The sequence below is a fragment of the Phlebotomus papatasi genome, chromosome 1 (genome assembly GCF_024763615.1).
Source record: "Phlebotomus papatasi isolate M1 chromosome 1, Ppap_2.1, whole genome shotgun sequence".
In the NCBI taxonomy this organism is placed as follows: Eukaryota; Metazoa; Arthropoda; class Insecta; order Diptera; family Psychodidae; genus Phlebotomus; species Phlebotomus papatasi.
Genome location: NC_077222.1, coordinates 46,218,455 through 46,235,397, shown reverse-complemented (window position 1 = coordinate 46,235,397; position 16,943 = coordinate 46,218,455). Strand labels below are relative to the sequence as shown.

At 31.3% G+C, this 16,943-nt stretch overlaps 2 protein-coding genes across 2 annotated transcripts; one reads left to right on the top strand and one right to left on the bottom strand.

Annotated features, from left to right (window-relative positions):
* The first annotated feature begins 325 nt into the window (after positions 1–325).
* On the top strand, positions 326–6,124 carry LOC129799433 (mitochondrial nicotinamide adenine dinucleotide transporter SLC25A51). The gene is made up of 4 exons (XM_055843284.1): positions 326–526; positions 777–1,290; positions 1,350–1,479; positions 5,556–6,124. The coding sequence occupies exons 2-4, from the start codon at positions 782–784 to the stop codon at positions 5,838–5,840; spliced, it is 924 nt and encodes a 307-aa protein (XP_055699259.1). The 5' UTR covers positions 326–526; positions 777–781; the 3' UTR covers positions 5,841–6,124.
* Positions 6,125–6,220: 96 nt separating this feature from the next.
* Positions 6,221–16,681, bottom strand: LOC129799431 (putative fatty acyl-CoA reductase CG5065). The gene is made up of 8 exons (XM_055843282.1): positions 16,347–16,681; positions 11,345–11,668; positions 10,105–10,353; positions 9,069–9,324; positions 8,799–8,991; positions 6,910–7,149; positions 6,580–6,837; positions 6,221–6,515 (listed from the first exon to the last, which is right to left on the bottom strand). The coding sequence occupies exons 2-8, from the start codon at positions 11,546–11,548 to the stop codon at positions 6,365–6,367; spliced, it is 1,551 nt and encodes a 516-aa protein (XP_055699257.1). The 5' UTR covers positions 11,549–11,668; positions 16,347–16,681; the 3' UTR covers positions 6,221–6,364.
* Between the last annotated feature and the right edge of the window lie 262 nt (positions 16,682–16,943).

The following is a 16,943-nucleotide window of genomic DNA, read 5'->3' as shown; positions in this document are numbered from 1 at the left end:
TTTTATACTTGAGGCACTTGAGAGAGTTAAGAGTATAAAATAGATTTAGCAGGAAAAGTAATACAGTAGAACTCTCGCACAATCGGCTCTTTTTCAATCGGGCGAAAAATTTTGTTGACAATTTTAACGTTTCATTATAAAGCTAATTCGCTCAAATTCGCTGTATAGTTCTTCCTATTTTATCGTGATTCTTTATAATTGAGCGCTTCTGTGGAATTTTCAAAGCCTTTGGCGCCCAAATCTATCGATAAACCGGATGACATTTCGCCCCAATAAATGCCCAAAAGAACTGATATGTAATTTGAATTATAATGAAAAGACCTTTTTGAAAGACTATTGGAAAATCGGCGCACTTTTCCAACCAGCTGTTTTTGACAGTCCCTTTAAAAGCGCAATCGCATTTCAAGAAAAAAAATTGTTTAGTTGAAAGTTTATCCTGTTTGTAAATATGATACGCATATTGCAATGTTAAGATATATTTTATGTGATTGGTAAAGAACAAAATTCATAAATTAGGGTGAAAAAGGTAAGAAACATATTGTAAATCAATCATCAGTTTCTAACCTTATGTAACAAGTAATGAATCATTTTTACCAAGTTTTCTAAGAACAAAAAAATTATTTCACTTAAACTAGTTATCACTAATTTTCTTTTTAATCAGTTGTACATTTTGTAATCAAACACTTCAAATTTAACATCAAAACAAAATTTTTATGTTAGAAATTACCTAACCTCCAAGAACTTATTTTTACTACGTTTTACTGGTTTTACTACAGAATGAATGAATCCTGGTACAAAACAGTGTAGAAACATGTGTAAATCAACAAATGAAGACTCACTTACAGCTAGTGATCGACGAATCTATTGGGCAAAGAACCCTTTTTCAGCTTTTGACATCAGAGAATTTGCATGTGGTTGGGGCGCCGCATTTGTCAACATTACAGCCACATACCCTATTCACAAAATCATCTTCCGGCAAATGCTTCATGGTGTAAAGGCAAGTTCTGCCTTTCAGGAATTACGTCATGAAGGAATCTCATTTCTCTATCGTGGCATGTTTCCACCATTGGCACAAAAAACTCTATCACTTTCCCTGATGTTTGGAGTATATGAAGGAACTCGAAAGCCACTTGTGGAATACTTCAATGTGAATCCGTACATGGCAAAAATATGGGCAGGCATTATTGCAGGAACTGCGGAAACGTGTTTAATGCCCTTTGAAAGAATCCAAACTCTCTTAGCAGACTCTGCGTACCACAAAAATTTTAAAAATACACCTCAAGCATTCAGGTAAGTCTTCATTTTATTATTACTAGAATTGTTTAACTATAACATACTTTTAATTATAGATACGTATTAATAGGATATGGCTTCAAAGAACTCTATCGAGGATTTTTGCCCATACTCTTCCGAAATGGACCATCGAATTCAATGTTTTTTATTCTCAGGGAAGAGGCCAATTCAAGACTCCCTCATCGGGTAAATATTTTCATTGTTTTTTCGTCCATAACACTATTCATCTATTTATTATAAACACCAAATTACACTAAATGAGATAACATTTTGTAAAGAAAGACGTATTATTTGCAAACTAATAAGGGATTGGTGCCTCCGGTTCCATATCCAATTCATAAGTCATAAACACCATAAACATGATCTCTACAATTAGAGTCTAATTAATTATTAGACCAACTGTCCTATTCTTCCAAAAACATATTCTTTAGTTTTTTCAAAAACATTTTTTATTTTTATATACTAGATATTTTTATTCATATACTGATGTTTAAAAATATACTATTTTTCAAGATTCAAAGCAATATATAAATAAAAATTATAAGTTTATGAATTCGAGAGCGCCATTGTAATATATTATATATCCAAACAAAACTTTTTTAGATTTGCTTCTGTGGTTAAAGACTTTTTTTAAATGTAAAGGCCTCTACACATTATTGGGAGCAATTTTCGTCAAAAATCGCAGTTTTAATAGAATTTTTACGTTTTTATCTACAGCATTCCAGGCACTTTCCTTCAAAAACGCATTTTTTAAGGAAAGAAATATTTAGAGTTCATAAGGAGCAATTTTCGTCGAAAGCTGCTCGCTTAACGGATTTTTTTTGTACATTTCTTCTGGAGGAAATACCGTCAATTTCTTAAAATAAAACAATTTTTGACATAAATCACTACGAGTATAGATACCTTAAGAAAGAGTTTCTTGGCTGATCGATTTTCTTTCAAAACCATTCAAAGAAATATTTATTAAACGGTAAAGTAAAAAGGCGTTATTGTTTTACAATTTCACCACCAAATTTTTGAATAAAAATTGATTTTTTTTAATTAATTAAAAAGTTATACAAATGGTAATTTTTATTTAATATTTTAGTTCATATCTAGCTAAAATTTTGATAATATTTAATTTTTTTGGAACAACTCGATCTGTCATGTATTTTTCTTCATCATAGCAACAATCAAATATCATAATTTCTGCATCTATTTACTCTTAAAAAAAAATGATGTATTTTTTTTTTAAATCAAGACTATACAAGATTCATCAATAGATTTTAACTTTGAGTAGTACAATAACACATTTTTGCAATTTGAAATCAGGATCAACCCTTAAACATTCATGAAGCCTCTTGGTTTCGTTGTTTTTTTTTTATTAAAAACGATTTTTGAATCGTTTTCAATGAACTTATGTCTAATAAAAATTATCGTATTTTCAAAAATACAGAGACGAAAACCAAAGACTGTCGAGTAAATTTGCATGTACGTGAGCAAACATCAAAAATTTTGAAGCATGTAATTTCAAGATTTTTTTCTAGTTTTTATTGGTTTTATATAAGAAACAAACTTACGAAAATAGAAAATTATTTTAATTTTATAAGATTATTTAATTATTATTTATATAAGAATTATCAGACACATTTCACGTTAATTAGGGAGTACTGCGACAAGACGCTCTAGTGAAGTACTTTAGACAGCCATTTTATAATTTTTTTTAAAAAAAAATAAAGACTTGATCGTGTCCTTCTCGTATGAAAATTCGCGTAAAACCAAAAACAGAAAAACGTTAATTTTTAGTCTCCTAATTTAGACTTCGCCCTAACGCATTGTGAAGTAAGGGAGGAATGTCAATTAGAAGGCCAAAACTTAGCTGTTTTTCGGATTTTTTCTTTGGAGGAGAAGGAAACGGTCAAAATTCTTGAATTTTTCTTGAGCGCCTCGTCTCACTACTCCCTTACTTCAGGAAAATATGAAGTTCGTAATTTTTATCTGAGAAAAAAAAATCAATTTTCATTAGTGTATTTCATAGTTAAACTAAGAAAACCTGAAGAAAATCAGTAATCGGAACTTATTTTCAAGGTTTTTGAAAAAAAAAGATACGTTTTTGAGACAAAATTTTGAATTTCACATGCTCTAAAAAAATGAAAAATTAGTTTTCATCAATTCTTTTAGTTCAACTAGAAGGGAATTTAATGCTGAAGAGAATAAGCCTTTATTCATTTCATTTGATCTATAATTTTTCGACAAAATTTTAAAAATGAGATGTGGAGAAAACACGCTTCAAATTTTTGGATGTGCGCTCGAGCGCATGCTATTTCGTTCGGCGCTCATTTGCTTTCGGCTCTGTTACTTTGAATGTACTTCGAATAAGCTTCCGAAATATTTATGGTATATTCTAAGATAGTTTATCTATCGATTTAAATAATAAAAAAATATAGACCACTTTTGATCTTCTAATTTACACTCCCCCTTATGGCCTCTACGCACTAGAGAAATTTATGTTCATATTGGAGCAAATTGCCTACGCTTGTGTAGGAAAAACTCTTTAATATGGACATAAATATCTCTAGTGTGTAGAGGCCATTAAGGATGAGTATATTTTCAAAAATTTGAAAAGTAAAAAAAAAATTTGCCCCCCCCCCCCCCCGTGAGCAAATTTCGTTCCTACGCCCCTGCTAGATATTAGATATTACTCCGAAATTCGAACATTCTAATTTTTGAGTATGCCTAATTTTTCAGAAAATCACACTTTTAAATGACAAAACTAATAATAATAAATGAACTTGTATATAAAATCTTTATGTGTGGTATTAAAGAATTTAAGTTCGGTAAAAAAGAGTCTTGAAAAGGCACATATCAAGGAGACAATTTAAATAGTACACGTTCTAAGAAGTGATAATTTTTGACTTCTACTGAAATAAAAACCTTACGAAATCTATTTGAAAGTAATATTTCAGGCTCATTGAGGATAATATCTACCCAAAACTTCCAAAATAATCTCATTTGAGCGATTTATCTAGAACTCAACCTCTTTCTTAAAATTCATCAGAATTGAGATCCTTAGATTGTCCTGACCCCTGACCACTCCAGCAGATCAATTCTGTTGTGATTAAACCACTTTTTAAATACTCTTAGCGGTATGTTTCAGATAATTAGCTTGGTTGAAACTTAAAAACCAAAGTTAAATTCTTTTCGATGTAATACGGGCTTCAGACCTAAGGCTTGGCTTAGCCATGTGGCTTGAATGCTGTTATTTTTCATCAATCACGGTTTTTTAAAAAAAAAAATCTAACCTAGGATTGATTTATTTAAGATAAATGACCTATTAGGTTCTAAAAACAATAAAATGGTTTGCTATTTAAGATTTTGAGACCTTCGGGAACTGCGCTAAACCTTTAGTCTAAAGACGGTTTAAGAGTACGTGACTTTTCCAAAGATGTTCTTGTAAATTAATTGGTTTATAACACATAAAGTCCGATGTATAGACCATGCACCACTCCGCGAAAAGAAACCCCATATTATATAGGTATAAGAATACCGTCGCTACGTTTCACGTTCTTAATTGTGTATCAAAGACAGAATTCTTCTTGACTTTTGAGACATCGAATGTTCTGTTATGTCGTCAAATCCGAAGCTATTAAACAGGTATACATTGATTCAAAAATATTTTTTCCAGAATTGGAGATCTTTCTGTACATGTTTTTTTTTTCTTAGCAAAAACTAAACAATAGGTACGCTAACGTTTATCCAAGGTCTGGTGGAAATCCTTCCAAACTAATTATTTTAACATAATCGACTTGTAATCCTATTCACAGGATTATTTTTCTCATTTATTTTTGGTACGCTACAAAACTGTGAAAATTTGTATCTCAATGAAAAAAAAATGAATGTATTCTATTTGAATTAACGACACAAATTATACTTAAATACATAAAATGATAAAAATATTTGGATTAACACATAAAATTTATAAATAAATTCTTCATATTTATTTTGGCATTATTATGTACTTCCCAAAAAATTAAGCAGGATTATATAGAAAAATTTGAATAAGTATTTTAAAGCATTACAATAGGAAAATCGCTGAAGTGTACAAAGTCGCACCTGTATCTAATATTTATATATTTATATATTTTATAATTTACGGAAGAATAAGATGACATAATTTTTTCACACATAACATCATAAAAAAGCATAACTAATTAAGTTTCATTTTTGACAAGTTATCATTTTAAAGAACTCGTTCAAATGATTTTATGTAACGTTATCCACAGGACAATACTTTATATCAAAGTGTACAAGAATTCTTCGCTGGAGCTCTGATTGGTGCCAGCATCAGTACGATATTCTATCCACTGAACGTAGTGAAAGTCTACATGCAAAGTACAATTGGAGGTCCTTATATGAATTTTATACCAGTCTTTATTCATATATATCGCGAAAGAGGCTGCAAATGGCGCAATGTATATAAAGGTATAAGTATTAATTGCACAAGGGCGTTTTTTAGTTGGGGCATCATGAATACGGCTTATGAGCAAATTAAAAAAATTATATATTAAAAAAAGGTATATTGGCAGTGGTCGCAGTGGTAAAGAATGCAAAATGTGTATTTCGTATGGAAGTTTCTGTAGCTAAATAAATCCTCATGTTTCTAGTCTTAATTTTACATGTAGGTTAAACATGAACAAGTAGTCCTGACGTGCCCGATTTGAGTGAAATAAATTTTCTTCTGCATTTACAACTCCATTGGTGCTCCTGTTGAAGCACAAATGTCATTAGCCAAATTATTTTGTCGCCCCAAATGTATGTATTTTTTTAAGTAATAAAATTGTTGTTTTTTAAATTTACGCCTATTAATTGTGTTCATTAGTTCATAATCATTAGTTCAAGGATAAAGATAATAAAGTGCCAAGCAAGAGTATAAAAGTTTTAAGACCGGTTACCAAATACACTTAACTTTATTACAGAAATATCATTGAGTATATGCAAATAACATTGTTTAGAAAACTGCGTTTCTAATGACTTCTTCCAGATCAGAACTTATATCTAATTTAACAAAATATATCGTTAAATAAAATTTGACTTAATGCGAAATTGGAGACTTGGTGAGTAAGTTTTTCGACTGTTCAAAAATAAAATGAACAGAACTTCCAATAACATCCAAATAATTCCAGATGAGCCAAAGGAGTAAACCGTAGAAGATAAGTGTCACGAGTTTATCTAAATAGTATAATCTATATAAAGAGAAATAATGTATTTTTAGTAAATTACTTTATGAAATATTTTATTTTTACAAACCTTTTAAGTAATTTTCGTGCTTGAGGCAGGGTTGAGGGGGGTTCCTGAAGTAAATAAGTTCTTACACCATAAATGTAATTTCTGATGTATTCATGCCAATCTAATGTCATGCAGTTAAAGTTGAAAATCTCTTTATCGCGATCATCCATTGAATTGTAGAGATTTGTCATATTTACATTCTTGAATTCCCATCTCTTTGTTGTGTAGTATTGCAAAACTTTCAGTCCCATTGAAACTTTATTTTGAACACGAACCATACTGAAAATAAGAAAACATACCATAAACAACTGCTAGGATATTTTATGAAAAAAAATTAAAGATAGTACTCACAATGGCTTTTTTCTGAAAATAACTAAAAGCAAATCGATAAAGTATGCTGGCAGATAATGGAAGAATATCACACAAAATAAATGATGATAATAGTTAGACTTGATGGAACCATTTGGGTACCATAGTGAAAAACACAGAGGATTTCTGTAGAACTCTGCCTTTCCTCTATCTATACTCTCTCCCCACGATAGGGAATTTTCCGTTGACGCTACGACATTTGTATATTGAATGTCCAGAGATCTGCAAGATTAAAGTAATAAAAAAAAAATTAAATTAGAAGCGTATTAGAATGAATTCAAAAAGTATGTCTCTGAATATTGATGTTATATTCTTAACCTTTATAATACTATTTCAGGTGATTAAAGTAAATGTATAAGCCCAACTTTTAGAGCAATGTATTTAATTCATAAGTTCAAGAAATCAGAAATATATAATTTTTCTTTGCTTTGGAGTTGCTTATGTTTCCCACGTTCTTAACTGATTTGAGAATAATTTTATTGTCTTGAATAATTCCGCAAATATGTTTCAAAATACGTAATGGATTAGTAAGATTTGATAATTTAATAAACCGGTTTCAATTTACATATAGAACATGAATTAATATTGAAAATGTTAGATTTCTTATTTATAATGAGGTATTAGACATAACAAACATTTCACGCGTGATTTATGAGCAATTTCTTCTAAAATTAGAAAATCAAAGATTAACTCATCTGTGAAATTCTTTTTGAATACTGCCTGAGCAAAATTCCATTAATATATTATATAAACAAGTTTTCTGCTTTCAGAAATAATCGTATATTTTATCTAACAAGCAGGATATATTTTCATTACTAATGTTAAACAATTCGTTGATATTTGATTTTTTTCAATTTATAAATCTATTTTAAAATCTATGAATCTTGCAAAATTAAATACTGGGGAAGGCAGAATTCCTCGGACATATTTTTTATTTTATTTTTTTTTTACACAAATTCATGAGGAAAGCACTTTACGGGGCAATCAATCATCTTTTAGATGGACCCTTAAATTAGATATTCCGAAACCTCGTCGTTTGCATTGACCGTTGCCGTATCTAAGGTATCAGCATTTTTTTGAAGACAGCATTTTTATGCAAGAAGTAAGTAATTAGTCAAAAAAAAAAATATTTTTCTGTCCCTAAATTTTCTATTCCCTCGTCCTTAAACAGTCAAACCATCAAAAACCATTATTATAAATGATTCCAAGGCTTGATCCAATAGTTGTATGTAATATGCTCAAAAAGTAATTTCAAAAATTTCTAAGTTAATCTAGAAAACCTAACACGTACTTGTTGTAAAAAGAAAAAAAATCGCATTACTTATTTTACAGATATATAATATAAAAAAAAACTTTTTTGGGGGAGGGGTGAAACTAACTAGGGGTGAAAAATGAAACTAACTAATGGGTCTCTAATTCTTTTAACGAACGAAAATCAACTATTGCTTTTCAAAACAATACATATTTACATATTTGTATATCTATTAATATTTAAGGATATTCAATAGAAATAATAAATTGAACATTTGAAACTGTTCTGTTTTCCCCTATATAAAAATTGACCTTTCAAAGCTGGAAATTCAGTTACTAAGCCAACTTTTATATATTCTGATTATTTTTGGATCAAACTTTTAATAAAATAGTTTTGTTTAATTTCCAAATTCATCTATAAATATCCCGAATTCAAGTTTTTTTTATATTGATTCTAAACGGCTTCTAATTTCAAATTTTAATTAAATTAAATTTTAATGCATGAATACGCGATGTTTCATATGAATAATTCTACGTTGGAAGATTATTCTGTGTTTTCCAATAACTGTAATCTTTGTTTGGATTTGATATTTAATTGATTACTGTTAATCGTTACTCACTTGTTTTGTCCACGCTGCCAGGCCAATGCAATAATTGTGTTCATGGTGATATCTACAGGAATGGCATCTGCTGGGTAGTTTGGATTGCAATGCATGCTTCGGATAACTCCTCTACCAGCTCCTACCATTAGTCCCGTAGGTCCATTGGTTCCTTCCACCCATCCTGGATATGGTTCCCTTATAGCGGCAGTGACTACAAATTCATGAAAATAATCATATGATTAGGCTTTATTATATCGTGGCGGAAATTCCAAATGATGCATGGTTTACCTATTGACGGACGTGCTATGGCAATTGGGAATTTGCCTTTGAATGATGCCACCAGATCTTCGGTGAGTGCTTTCGTATAAGCATATGTATTGGGGAGTGTTTTAAGTAACTTGGGCGTGATGTGCTCGAGAATCTCATCGTCGAGCAGATTAGTCATTTGCACAATTCCGAGAGGATTGTGTGGGGCTGGGTAACCGCACTCCTCCAGCACCGGCTCATCACATTGGCAATATGCCGTGGAGACATGAACAAAGGCCTGTGAACAGAATGTAACAACATTGAGCATTGAGTACCTTTACCAATGCACTGTACCACGACGTCTTACATAATGCGTACTTCGCGAAAATTATTGCTAAAGAATTCACACAATCTGCATGGACTAAATTAACCTATACCTAAACAGAAATTTACAGTAATTCTAAAATTTAGTGAGGGATGACACCCAATTTTCTTAATATTTCAAACAGGTTTTAAGTAGATGGAAAAATCCTGATTTACTTTTTAAACTGATCATTAAAGCACAAATATATATAAAAAAAATGATCATTTTATGAAAAACTACTCAAAACTGTTACATGAGAGGTAAATGAGAGGAAGTATTTTTCTCGAAGGAACAAACCAAATCTATTATTTTCTGAAATTTAAAACTTTTTAATGTTTATAATAGTGTTATCAAGATAAAAATAGCAATTTTAAGTGCAAAAAATTCTCAAAATCTTTTATGTATTTTAATCACAAACAATTTGAAAACGTTTTTTTTTTTCTTTTTCAATTAATAAGTTAGGAAGATTTAATTTCGCCTTATAAAGAGGTATTTACGTACACAACTTTACATATATTTACAAATATGTAATATACCTTCCTCAATAACTGATGTTGAAAATATAATATTACATAGTGGTAAAAAAATTTTTGTAAATCATGTTTCATGACATGAAAGAGTCAACTAATTGCAGTACAACTTATAAGGATATAGGATTTTGCATTTTTCAAGTGCTCTTTATTCTAAATTAAATATTATTAAATATATACTTACGTCGAGATTAGTAACAGTTTCAGCCAACTTGAGTACTCTATATGTGCCTTGTGTATTCATGTTAACAGCTTCCTTCAGAGGCTGATCAAATCGAACATTGGCAGCACAGTGAAAAATTACCGAAACTTTACTTGTAACCTCAGCTCTATCTTCTTCCGACAAGCCCAGGTCATCGAGGGTAACATCACCTTTAATCATGCGAATCTTCTCTAAGCGCTTCGGTTGAATTAGGCGAACGCGCTCAAAGGCCTGTATAATCATAAAAAAAAGTCGAAGGAATTATTATTATAGATATGTTGCAAGACTTTTAATTGCCTTGGCTATTGTACTTCCTATCGCTATTAACACTAGTCATTTCAAGACCAAGTTAAAAAGCCACACGAAGAGATTGTGATCTCAGCAGCAGTAAAGTTTTCTTGGTGAGGCTACGATTACCACCACAATTTGTCCAATTAAATAAACAATAAGCCAATGGTAGAAATAAATATCTTATAGAATGTATAAATCTCTATCTGTCAATGAGTGAGAAAAGAGGATAGTTATGTATTTTACAGATATACTATACAGAATTCATTGAAAATCATTATCACTGACTGAGATGTCTTTCAAAAAGCGAAAGTTTTTTTTACAATTATTAAGATCACAGAAGAAATATAACTACACAGTAGTTGTAGTTAGTCTCTTTTTGTACAAATAAAAGACTACAAATAATAAAAATTTTAAGCCAAAATGATATATAATATCATTACAATTAAGTTTTTGGCCGAAAGCACTTTACAATATATCGACAAAATGTACCATCAAAACACGTTTTATCGTATGATGTAATGATTGCCTGAGAAATCACTCGAATCTCAAAGATCATTGCTTATTGACTCTTACATTGATGATTAAAAAGCTTTTCACGTGTTTACAAGACTAGGTCAGCAAATTAATGACCCAAATATGAAGTACATAACAAGTTGTATAAACTTGGAAGTCACAGGAAATCTACATTACCTATATAGTTACGCCCGAAAAATAAGACCATAATTTATTTAAAATTTTAACAAATCTTATTTTAACGTGAATCGTATTTTCTACTACTTATTATAGAATTTTTTAACAATGCTTGCGACAAATTAGAATATTTTTTTTTAGTTATATTTAGATTAAGTCACTGTAAACTATTCATGAATGACCTAAACCGCCACTACTGTTTAACTATGCATATATATTTTTTTAGTATTTTAATACTTACAATGTGGTTAACATATTCATCACGTCTCTGTTCTGGCTCAACACCCCTTTTGGCGCGTACTAGAAGATAAAGTCGCTCTATGTCTGGGCAATCATGTAATAGTTTCTCCACAAGAACTTTTCCCATGAACCCAGTGGCTCCTGTTATGAAAACAGATCTGCCCGCATACCATTTAGGTATACGTTCAATTCTTTCTTGCATCATTTCAGCAGTGGTCTTTCGCTTGTATGATCAACCTTCTGTACGACTTCACCTTCAGTGTCTACTTGTTCTTTATGATCTTTTCCTCTCCTTATATACTACAGTAAATTGACTTGTCCTTTGCTGGCGAAATTTATGAAAAAAAGCAAATAAACACAGCTTCATTCAAGAGTTTCTACAAAAGAGATAAAAAAACTAGTGATAAGCCTAGATCAGCTTATTGTAGTTGAGATTTTTAACGTGAGCTAACTCGGAATGCATGCAAATTCGATTTAGAGCTGAAGTTGGGGGACGCCATTCAGTTATTTTGAATCAAATTCGTGAAATTATACAAATTTTGTATTTAAACCAAAATATCAAAGATTTGGATGGAGTGACAGAAAAGTGATATATGGGTGAAATGTAGACCAGAATGTTCTCTATAATTTTGCCGTAGAACTTGATCTCATCAATTACTCAGAATCCGCGATAATCGAGGCTGTTTGTTTCTGAACTCGTTTTTTCGACCAGAACGCCCCAAGTGTTCATTTGATGAACTTCAACTATATCAAAGAATTGTTGTATTATGTGAGACTTTCCATTTAAAACCCTATTTTAAGTGTCTTGGTCGAGTAAAAGCAGTTAAAATGGCATCTGAGTGGTTTCAAAGCGTTATTATGGGAAAAATCAATTTTTTCACACTTAAACGACAAAATCGGACAGATACCGTAGTCTGATCGGAAAACGATGTATGGACGAAATGTAAAGACAAATGTCCTCTACAATTATGTCGAAGTAATCATCAAAATCAGTGAAGCACGTGTCGAGATAATTGAGATTATGTGATATTGAAATTGGTTTTTCGACTGTGGCGCCCCTGGTGTTGGTTCCACGAAGTTCAAATGTTCTAGAAAGTTGTAGCGTTTGATGATATCTTTCATTTAAACCCTCAATCGTCAAAATCGGTCAAATAGAACCGGAGATATGATTTTTTGAATTTCGTGAACTTTGACCCCTCATATCTCCGGTTCTATTATAACCACAGCGCACTTACGCACCATTTTGGAAACGTCCAAGACTGGACTACAACATACTAAAATTTCATTAACTTGCACAATGCCGTATTTGAGAAAAATGAGTTTGAATTTCGATGAATTTTGGCGCTATTCGCCACCTGTGGTGACTTTTTGAACTTCTATCTGAAAGTGCTCATCGAGACGAAACCAAAAACCCAAAATTTAGGTCAATATGTAAATTAGAACCGGAGATAGAGGACGGTCAATATTAGAACTTTGACCCATTATAGCTCGGGTCAGGGGTTATGGATCGACTTAAGTTTTTTTTGTTTGATTGGAATAATCAGTGGCTACAATATACTAAAATTTCAGACCGATTCATAAAGGATTTTCTGAGTTATTTAACTTATAAAATTGAAAAATCTTCTTTTTAAAAATAGCGCCCCTAGCGGTGGTTTTATGAACTTGTGATGTTAGATGAGGAAGTGGCATTTTATGAGAGCTTTCCAAAAAGGCCTCACTTTTTAAATTCTGAGAATTAGAACGGGAGTAATAGCCATTTTAAGAATTTTTTTGGACCCTTATAGCTCGGGTCAGGGGGGTCGGGGGTCCTTAAGTTTGGTATTGATGGAAAGCCCTAAGGCCTAGCTATAACATACTAAAATTTCAGCGCGATCGATGCCATAGGGGCGGAGCCATTAAAAAAACAAAAAAAAATAGGGGTATTCAAAATGGCGGAAGGAGGGGTGGGGGGTTAATGCACCAAGTTGCAATTTTCATACGATATATAACCTTTGCCGAAAACCGCAAGTCGATATCTCTTTTAGTTTAGAAGCTATTTAGCTCCAAAGAGCGGCCGGACGGACGGACGGACGGACGGGAACGGTTTTTAGCCATCCATATATTCGGGATCAGGAAGTGGCGAAAAACATTTTGGCAAAGTTTGGGATCGATCGGAGGACATGAGATTTTGTTAGGATTATAGTAGGTGAGATTGTTAAAAATCTCACCTAATACAAATATGTAATGATATTCAATTCATTATGTGAAATGGATTTTGCCACGACAGAAAGAGAAATATATATTTGTGCTTATAAGCAAGAAATCACCCTGAGATTCTCGTTTTGTGGAGAGATGTTTCAAGATTTTTGTCCCCTAAAAGAGAAAAATTTGCATAATTTTTCATTTAAAATGCCTCATAAATTGTCCACTCTTGAATCAGACGAATTTAAATGTGATTGTTCAAAATTTTGGATTTTTATGCAAGAACCGGTTACACATGGAAATCCAATGACTTGTGTATATGACGTTTTTTAACATCAAATTTCACATCTTGTAGGGATTTTTCAGTGGAAGACCTTCTATTGTAGAGCATAGTTTATCAAAAGTAACAATTTATGTAAATTTATGCAAAAAATTGGCATTAATAATTATTTAAATTAGCATAATAAATCATCCACAATATTAAAATCTTATTAAATAATACTATTTTAAAAGAAAATCCGATATCCGCAATGAAAAGATTTAGAAATATGTAGTTTCAAAGATTTTCTATTACTGCTCGATCTCCACAGAGAGACCAGTATTATAATCCTCCGATTTTTTCATCACCCAAAATTTCTATTTTCACTGGTGAAAATGAAAGTGCCACCTGGGATCCTTGAAAGTATCCCTATTTTCACATTTATTTAACTCCGAAGTAAACGAATAAAAACAATGAAAACTTATCTTTGATATACGCTTAGATGAGAGAAATATAATATAAATAATAAATTTACGATAAAACTTAATCCATTGTGATCTAAATCTATTGTAATCTTAATCTAAGTGAACCTTGCAGAGGATCAAATATGATCCATTTTTTCTTAAAAGGACCAATTTGACCCTTTAATTTTTACCAATGTTCCACACCCCGGAGATAACTTTTCTCAGGATATCTTCGCGCTTCAGACGATTTCTGAGAAATTGCGACACGCTGTTTGTCCGTCTGTTCGTCTGTCTGTGTGTGTCAGGGTGTTGACAGCTCTAGAGACCAAACGGTAAGAGATAGCGACTTGGAACATTCGGAGGAGCCCCCACAAATCGACCCAAGGATCGTTCACATGCCCCTCATTGCTCCCCCACCCCTGCGCTTTCAGCCTAAAACCATGTTTTTCAATCAGACATTTCGTCCACATACGAAAATACCGTTGAATCATTTCTAAATGGTTTTTAAGGACAAAGATTAAAAAGGCCCCGGATAGCGCATTTCTCATCGAAATGGTAGCATGTTTGGGCTCGTTAGAAAGGTCTTGGAATTTACAATAAAACTGAATTGGTTCCAATAAATTTTGAACTGGTAATAAACTGATTCATAACCGATAGTCATACGTGATATATGATATATGTGTAGCAAGTGCATGAACCTCATTTGGAATTGTGAACCACCGTGTTTTAATCATATTCTTTGTTTCTTTGAAATAAGTGGAAATATATAAAAATCTGCATGATTCAAGGTTTATTATTTTTCGGATTTTCCTATTGAATTTTAAATATGTTTGCCACTTTTATACATTTATTTGAAGGAATTTTTTTTATATAAACTAACACAACGAGATGAAAAGTTTGGAGAATTAATTCATTTTGAAATGAACTTGCAAGCGATTCACCTGCTCATATAAGTGATATCTGACACTTGAATTACCAATATATATACATGTATATATATATATATATATATATATATATATATATATATATATAATTTATATCAGTGAGTGCAAAAATAAAAGAAAAATCTCACGATTCAAAATTACACCGAGGTTACAATTAAAACAAACAGTTTTTATACACAAATATTTTGGGCACTTAGCCTTGTTGAATGATGAGAAGATAAATGACCGTTCATAAACATGCAATTTTCAATTACTTAACATTTTTCACTATAGCACCAGTATCTACATGTCCAAGTTAAGTGCTCTGACTATTGCTGTTACAATAATTGTCTAATATATTTTTCTGATGAAAAAAGTTTGTCTTAAGCTGAAGTTACCCCTTCTCAAGAAAATTGAAAGGTCTTAGAAATGCATATAATAATGATTTATTATGAACTATAAACCGCAATGTATTATTATATTCAGACAGCGCTTTATAACTTAAATAACTCAAAATAGTACAATTATTTTTATCGTAGGTAATTCAGTTAAAGATACAAGAAATTAATGGGATATGTTTCTTGTAACAAATATTTCCATGATGCATTATATCGATACGGAAAATTTCTATTATTGTGATGAATCAGTATGACTTTTATTGTAATTGCTTATGAGATAAAGTCATGTACTTTTCTGAACGTCAATGATATACAACAAAAAAAAATAACAATTTTTAGAATAAATTTATTATCTTAAAAGGAACTAGAATGCGAAATGGTTTTGACGGGAAATTAAAGTAAATAAATACTACACATCATTAAAATGCTATTAAAGAATGTATATCCTAAGTCAAAATAGTACAACATCACTTTGCACTATACCACCATAGTTTTACCAAATTATTCATATGAAAACCACAGAAACAATATAAATTGTTTTATACCATAAAATAAATTTGAATTCAATCAAAAATAATTTATGCTCCAGAGAACTCTCTCTTTTATCTCAATGACACTGACAGAATTTTCACTAAAAAATTATGCAATCCTTACTATCACAGGCTATGAATAATACCACATAATGCAGAAAAAATATCAATGAAATTTTTGTTTGCAAAATATAATTTACTCATTTTTTTTTGTAATTATAATTAACTGTGATGAAACACCTTACTTTGCTCTGCTAATGTGAAGAAGCTATAAGCAAATCACAGAGATGTTTAAAAGAATAAATTTACGGTGTAATTTTTATGACCGTCCTGGACGGTGGATGGTGAGTAACTAAAATGTTTTCCACAGTTAAAAATCCACCAAAGTTATCCGAATAAAGATGCACGCTCCAACACCTGAACCTTCACCACACCATCCAAACCAATAAAGCTCCAGACTTTGTTGTATTATTTTTTTTTCTTGTAAATACAGTTGTACACATATTTTATCAATGGCGTTGTATAGTAAAAGTTTTTTTTTGCATACAGATGCTATACCAACGAAAGTACTTACAATACTGGTAACATTGCCTCTCAATTTCATTCGCCTTTAACAATTGATATTGAAATGAACGAGAAAAAATTCAATTGTCTGACGGGAGATGTTCAATAAGCGCAGAGTTTCATAATGTGAGACTTAAAGAAGCATCTCTCTGAACCACAGCAGTATCTTCTCTCAGAGATTATTCCATTGCGTGACATCAAAAATAATTGATAGTCTGAGAAATTTCTTTTATCTTATCACACGATACTACTGATATGTTATTTGATTTTACCGCATT

What these genes read in the sequence shown, in the direction of transcription:
- LOC129799433 (XM_055843284.1), top strand. Translation starts at nt 782, where the DNA reads ATGAATCCTGGTACAAAACAGTGTAGAAACATGTGTAAATCAACAAAT. An exon ending in AATACACCTCAAGCATTCAG is followed by an intron (nt 1,291 to 1,349) that starts GTAAGTCTTCAT and finishes TTTTAATTATAG; the next exon opens with ATACGTATTAATAGGATATG. An exon ending in ATTCAAGACTCCCTCATCGG is followed by an intron (nt 1,480 to 5,555) that starts GTAAATATTTTC and finishes CGTTATCCACAG; the next exon opens with GACAATACTTTATATCAAAG.
- LOC129799431 (XM_055843282.1), bottom strand. Translation starts at nt 11,548, where the DNA reads ATGATGCAAGAAAGAATTGAACGTATACCTAAATGGTATGCGGGCAGA. An exon ending in ATGAATATGTTAACCACATT is followed by an intron (nt 10,354 to 11,344) that starts GTAAGTATTAAA and finishes ATGATTATACAG; the next exon opens with GCCTTTGAGCGCGTTCGCCT. An exon ending in AAACTGTTACTAATCTCGAC is followed by an intron (nt 9,325 to 10,104) that starts GTAAGTATATAT and finishes TTCTGTTCACAG; the next exon opens with GCCTTTGTTCATGTCTCCAC.